At 40.7% G+C, this 7,348-nt stretch overlaps 1 protein-coding gene across 1 annotated transcript in view; it reads right to left on the minus strand.

Annotated features, from left to right (window-relative positions):
• Positions 1-2,372: 2,372 nt before the first annotated feature.
• C9 (complement C9) overlaps positions 2,373-7,348 on the minus strand; it is a 23,228-nt gene continuing 18,252 nt past the window's right edge. The window contains exons 9-12 of the mRNA XM_005426074.2: positions 5,661-5,839; positions 5,229-5,457; positions 4,352-4,531; positions 2,373-2,519 (exon numbers count right to left, since the gene is read on the minus strand). Coding sequence (XP_005426131.1) covers positions 4,371-4,531; positions 5,229-5,457; positions 5,661-5,839 — 569 coding nt within the window. The 3' untranslated portion in view covers positions 2,373-2,519; positions 4,352-4,370. The remainder of the gene's footprint in view (positions 2,520-4,351; positions 4,532-5,228; positions 5,458-5,660; positions 5,840-7,348) is intronic.

Consider the following 7,348-nt stretch of genomic DNA (forward strand, 5'->3'; position numbering starts at 1 on the left):
GTGTAAGGTAAACTAGGAGATGGTTAAAGCTAAATCACTTTAGCGGAAAGGGAGTTACTGAGTTTAATTGGGATTACTTGTAGTGTTCTGCAGGCATCAGTCATAGGACTGATCCTGTCTGATCCATTACTTGGATCTGGTTCAAGAGAAGATTCTTGAATTAGGAATCTTGTTCAAGGGCCTATAGTGATGTTATCTGAAGGTGTTCTAAACTAAGTAGTTCCCATCCTGAGAGGAATCAAGTGGTTATACAGGAAGGAGGAGAAGAGTTTTTGTATTGGAGTGACTCAACCAAATTTTAATTACAAAGTAATTTACTTAAGGCTGGAAAGAAAATTTTTTGCTTTGTGCCAAGGACACAATGAGTCACTAACAGGACATGCACATGTGGAAAGTACATGTAATTTGAGTGCAGATTAGGCAAATTGGTTTTGGGATAGGCAGGAAAAGAATTTGTGCAGAGGACTGATGAGGGCTTGTTTAGAGTCTTGTGTGCAGCTCTGGTTGACTATGTTGAGTGACCAAGTGGAGACTTACAATGTGAGTAGGCCTTCCTGGCTTCTGAAAAGACACTGAAAGAGCTTACCTTGGGTAACTTAAGAAAGTGGAGATGAAAGGTTATGACAAGGTCTGTAAGTATCAAGAAAGAAGGAGTATTTATACAAAAAAATATGGGATTGAAATCAAGTGTGTCTAAATAAGCTGCAACTACATTTAAAGTGGGAACTATATAATAATTTATATCCATTCATGGTCAGAAATAATCTTCCAAAGACCATAGAGGAGGAAGGCGATCAGTAAGGCTTGCTTGTGCTACATCCGCAATTCAGAAAAGACATTTAATAGCAGGACAGGGAGAATTCTGCTGGAAAAAGATTTTCTTATCAGAGACAGATTACTAACTGTACTGGAAAGATGCTTGGCCACCATGTCTGCTCATACTGTGTGTTAAATCTTAGATTATGGTGGGTTACCCTAAGCCTATTCTCTTAGTACTTTTTTTGAAGTAGGAATGTATTCATGACCAGTTCTTTAGGATTTGCTCTGTCTATTAAAAGTTTTCTGATATCTGATAATCTGATATCTGATGACTCTCCACCACTCTACTCTTGGTGGAGAGTTCTACTGCTCCCACTGTGAGACAGTAACACCAGAACTTCACCAAGAGCTTTATTACAGGCGCACTGTAGACTAAAAAACCTGTCAGTTTGAGGCTTTCTGAAATGTCCCAGGAAGACTGACGGAATTCTGGGTGCACATGTGGACATAAATTAGCAGAAACCTGTTGCCACTCCTGTGTTCTGAAGGGACTATTCATGATGGCAGGACCAGTGAAAGGACTTTTTTCCATCTAATTTTTGTAGCAGAGTAGATTTTGTGGTTCACTGTTTTCTCTCCTGCTTTCTTTTGTGATGTTTAATCTTGAGTACTCAGTCTTTAGAGTCACTCATGGTGGGCAGGAGGAAGGTAAAGAATGTTCCAGGGGACTCTTCCAGATCTGGACTGCCACTATGCAAAGGACTAATCTCATTGATCTGATGTCATCTACTATTTCTGTATTTCCAAACCACTCAGCCCTCATATATCTTTGTTATTAACTGTTTCCTTATATCTTGCTTCCAAGGGGATCTTCTGATGTAGTATAGCTAAGTTAACATGGTTACCTTTTCCTCAAAGAGGACACTGATTTATTTTTGTTTTCCCAAGTTAGCTTCCTTTTAAAATGATACCTCTTTGAGAACTATCCTTCCTCCTCATTCCAAACAAATTTTCCAGTAATTGTCTGCTGGGTTCAAAAGTCACTGAGGAAGGCAGACATGTAGGTTCATCGACAACACAATACATCAGCCTTGTTTCCTTGTTTTGGAATTTCTGCTAAAAATCAGGATAGTAATAGGACAATTCTTCTATCCCTTTGTAATGTGGCACTGATTTCTCATAAAATCTTTAACTCATTGACATGGTCAAGACACAGTGATGAACTGTTCTGCAAGTATTGTGAAGAGCAAGCATAATAGCTCTAGTGAAGCTGCACGTCTTCATAAACATCCTGGTGACCTGTACCATGAATTAGAGGTAAAACACAGGGCTGAAATAAATCTCCAAGGGCATTTTGCTGAAGATAATGACTCTTCAAAGTTCTTCTCTAATGATATACCATCAAGCAAATGATGCTATATACATAATTCTTATAATTGTGCTGGATATGAGTTCTTGAAAATCAGTTTGAAAACATGCTAGAAATAATTGTAGAAAAACATTAATAAAGAGACACTCCATTGACTAACAAAGATGCCATATTCGTATTCTAACGACAGCAACAGACAAATAAAAGGTTGACCACAGCTACTGTATCAGCACATCTCTGTAAGTATGTTTATAGTTTATTACTTTGTTTTTATTACAGATCATTTAAGCTGCAGGTGCTTTTAAATGACGCCGTTACACTGTCCTGGTGTAGCTAGCTGGCCAGCAGAAACTGTGATTTGTGGAACTGGTTTGGAATCCATTAATGTTTTCTGAAAGAAGATGAAAAATAGTGAAGAAGTGATATGAGATAGTAGCTACAACATATTTATTTGGTCAAAATTTAAAGGAAGTTTTACTCTCATAGCTCACTAAGGTCGTGATTTGATTGTGTCCCAAATATGACAGTAATGTAAAAGAATTGTTGTGAAGAACCATCTGGACACAACTGTGTGCCACGTGCTCTGGGATAAGCAGGGAGATTGGACCAGATGACCCACTGTGGTCTCTTCTGACCTGATCCATTCTGAGACTCTGTGTGATTCTGTGAAGAAGCCAAATTAATAAGGCTAATATTTTTTCTTATGCCACAGCAGAGGAAACATTGGTGAAATGTGCATGTCATGAATAATCATTGCGGTGTTTGCTCTCATGGCTGAAGAAGTAAATGTTAATGATACAGTGCAGGAATAAAATTAAGCTGCTTATGAGGTTTGTTTTTATTTTAATAACACCAGCTTCATTGAATCAAGCAAAGGCTAACTTCGTACCCTGAATTTAACAAGAGGGCAATAACACTGACCTAGTGAATATCCAGGAGTAGGGAAACACATAGCAATATGTTCCCAGAATACAGAATCACAGAATCACAGAATCAGTAGGTTGGAAGAGACCTTCAAGATCATCGAGTCCAACCTATGCCCTAACACCTCAAGTAAACCATGGCACTGAGTACCGCATCCAATCTTTTTTAAACGTATCCAGGGATTGTGATTCTACCACTCCCCAGGCAGACCATTCCAGTACTTTATCACTCTTGTTGTAGAGGGTGATAAGGTCACGTCTGAGTCTCCTTTTCTCCAGGCTGAACACCCCCAGCTCCCTCAATCGTTCCTCACAGGGTTTGTGTTCCAAGCCCCTCACCAGCCTTGTTGCCCTCCTCTGGCCACACTCAAGAGTCTCACTGTCCTCCCCAAACTGAGGGCCCAGACCTGGACACAGCACTCAAGGTGTGGCCTCACCAGTGCAGAGTACAGAGAGAGAATGACCTCCCTGCTCCTGCTGGCCACACTGTTCCTGACACAGGCCAGGATGCCATTGGCCTTCTTGGTCACCAGGGCACACTGCTGGCTCATGTCCAGGCAGCTGTTGACCAGCACCCCAGGTCTCTTTCCCCTGGGCACTGTCCAGCCACAATAGTTTCCAATACTGCAAAAATTGATTCTTGAGAGACTTCCTGAGTGAGCCTGACTATCTACCTGTAATAACCTTCTATTTGTTGTGTTGAGCTTTTAAAATGCATACTTACTTTTGATATGCGCGTTGTGTGAAGGATGGGTCTTCAGTCTGTTTAAAATCTACCTCTTGCTGGTTTATTCAATTTGTACTACTTATATCTGTCCTTCCAGATCTGTATCATATTCTTTCAATGAAAGTTTCAAATCTGCTTTAACACTAGCTTTGTTGGATTTCAGTATTCTATTTATCAAGTAAGAGACTTCAGTCTCCTAAACTGTCTTAATATTTTCTTTCCTGGAAAGTCTCTTCCCTCTCCTTAAGACATAAGCTTTTTGATGGGTAGTCTGACTGGAGATGAAATCTGGTTTTTTTGAGAACTGTATTTTTAGTCTGTTCTTATCCAGAATTCTATTCTAATCCTGAGTTCTGTAATACAACATTACTTGTCAAAACATTCACATACAAATCTAGCAATTCATAAATTCAATACACAGTGGTTGATCAAAGGCAGTTTCAAATCACAGATTCAAGTGAAATATGTAAGTGAACTTACCCATCACTTAGTCAACTGCATTTCTGAAATGCCTCAAACAGTGGCTGAGCATTTATTCTAAACTGCAGTAACATATTTAAAGAGGCTGCTTACCTGGTTTTGAGGAGAATAACTATTTCCCCTCTTCACAGGGCCGTTTTTCAATGCTTTCTCCCTGGCATGGTCTGCCATGAGGTCCTGGTGCAGGATTATTACACTGGCGAGTTCGAGTGCTCTCTCCATTGATGCAGGTGGACCAGGCACTCCAACAGCTCCAGCCTCCATCAGTCACAACTGGGATGAACACATCATACAGGATTAGGCCATCTACCTCTTTCAAGGTAGACCATGATTCAACTCAATTATGGTGATTCTGCAGATCATTTCAGCCTCCTGAGCACAGCCCATCACAAAGATTCGGCATTTAAAAATGCGTTTGTCAATGGCAGTGCTTAAGAACTCTGGGCCTTCAACATTTTTGTCATGCTAGGAAACAAGCTCTAAGGTCCATTTTGGGCACTTTTGTGTTAAAAACCTGGCCCCAGAGAATGAATTTACTGCACAGTAAATTTTTTACGTTGTCAGCTGTGGAACTGCATTCTTTTCCTTTTCCCCCAACCTAATATTAAACTAGCACAGTAATTGTGAAACATGATCATGTGCTAGCAGACACCAAACTGAAGACAAAATAATTTAAGACATGGTGAGATTGCTTTTGCCTGAAATTGGTTTACCAGTATTGCACCAGGCTTCAATACTCTCTACTTAAATAAACTTTGTGTCACTCCAAGACACAGTAATGTAGGTGGGACAATGAACTTCAAATTAGAGTACCCTCTTTATGGAAAGAACCCAGCAACTTACCTTACCTTTCACATGTATTTGACAGCAGTAGGTATAAAGGAGTGCTATTTTCTTATGAAGACTCATTTTGTCAGCATATTGTTACAACAGATATGTTCATTTTAGTTTAATTTGAGTATTTACTCACCTTTCACTAATGTAGATTTGGGAATTTGACAAGCAATTCCCTTAAAATAACTTGAGCACAGGCATGTACAGACTCCATCTACCAGCACAAGGGTGCCTCCATTTTTGCAGGGTTCACATTTGCACACACTGTATTCGGTAATGTAGTCTTCAATTGCCCTTTCCAAATTTTGTTTCTTTAAATATGCATCTCTCATCTTAACTGGAACAAGTGTATGTATTGGAGAAGGCTGTAGAAGGAAAAAAGCCCATGCATAACACACTCTTCCAAAGTTCTGAATCCTTTTGATATAACCATCACTAGAATAAAAATCTGAAGAAACAGTTAAAGGCAGTGTGTGAAAGTTCATTATAAACTTGGAATCTCCCCTCCATCATAGTACAAAAGCTTTCAAACTGTAAAAAGCCACAGCTTTGAAGAAGCTGTACTTACCCGTTGCTGTATCACTACTGGAGCATCAACCAAAGATTTAGCCCACTCTATGTAATCCTCTACATCAACTGCTTTGGCTCCTCGTAGTAACATTTCTTTGATTTTAACTGAAAAGTCAATCTTCCCTCCCTCAACTAAGGAAAGGACATCGTCAATGACAGCATTATCATTCATTTCTGCTGCATGAAAAAAAAAAGAAGGTGAAGAAGGTTGTTTAATGTCCATGCATCTGGAAGAACAACTGTCCTCCCAGTGCAGCCAGTCCCTCTTTGTAAAATGATTATAGGGAGAACTCTTGGTTGTAGCAGAATTCAATATCTCCTTGCTTATACCTCTCATGTGGGAGGAAATCTTTAATTTTGCAGTTAAATTAGAAAACCTTAGATCTGAAAGGAAAAGAAAGGATAGGACAAACTGAGACACATTATGGAGATCATAGTCCCTTGATGACAAGCAGAAGATAATGAGTACTGTATCCCCTGAGCTAAACCAAAATAAGGCAGGAATTAGAATAGTAGGAGCTTTTGCTTCATAATTAAAATACAAGAATAGAGCACTGAAAATAGTTCCCTCTTATGCACTTAGTTGTAAATATCCTTCCCTTTTGCAATTTTTATTCCGTATAAAATAAAGCCCATCTCCAGACACTTATGAGGAGCTGAGGGCAACAATGACAGGCAGGGGAACACAAACAAGGTAACCAGAGAAAGGGAGCCCCTGCTTCAACTCTTCCCAGGCCTGTTCCAGCAGAGCCATTAGCCCTGTGTGATGGGGCTGAGGATGAATCAGCAGCAAGATGAGTCAATGGAAGGGCTCTCTGGATGCAAAGAATGGCATTTTGTGGTTGCATGAACTTAAATTCGTAGCATATATTTACAGGAGTGCTGTTGAAAAGATAAGGGGGGTTCAGGGTGGCTTTGGGAGGAGCAAACCTGAGAAAATAAAGGGATAAAGGCAAAGAAAAGGGGACTGATTAAATAGAGACAAATGACTGATCTGTGAGCTACTGTGCTGTGTATTGTCCTTCATCTTTGCAGTCTGTCTGGTGTACCATTAAATGCCATTCTAACTCTTTCCTAGGGTGAAGGGACTCTATTCTGTGTGCATACATGTGAATAGAGCCCTGTGTGCCAGCAGCTAGAGCTGGACAAGGGCTGATAGGCACCTGGTGTTTGTGGTGGCAGCCCCTGGAGCAAGTGACAATACATATGCCAGGGTATGATGACTAGCAGGTGTCAAGCCAGACTAGCAGGTGAATACAGGGTATTGCTGTGGCCTAGATCTGGTGGCTTTCCATGATGCAGTGACAGCAGCAGTCAGCAAGGGACGACCAGCAGATGTCATCTACCTGGCCTTCTGTAAGACCTTTGATACTCTTCCACATGACTGCCTTATCTCCCAATTGGAGACATATGGACCTGAAGGGTGGGCTTATTGGTGGGAAGAAACTAGCTGGATGGACACAGTCAGAGGGTTGTAGTCAATGGCTGTATGTCCAGGTGGAGGCTGGTGATGAGTGGTGTCCCTCAGGGCTCTATTTGGGACCGATTCTCATCAGTATCTTCATCAACGATAGAGTGGGGTCAGGCACACCCTCTGAAAGTTTCCAGATGACACAAAGCTGAGCCATTAACACAACAGAAGGATTGGATTCCATCCTGAGACACCCAGACAAACTTGAGATGTGG

This window comes from Geospiza fortis, unplaced genomic scaffold, assembly GCF_000277835.1.
Source record: "Geospiza fortis unplaced genomic scaffold, GeoFor_1.0 scaffold163, whole genome shotgun sequence".
Classification (NCBI taxonomy): Eukaryota; Metazoa; Chordata; class Aves; order Passeriformes; family Thraupidae; genus Geospiza; species Geospiza fortis.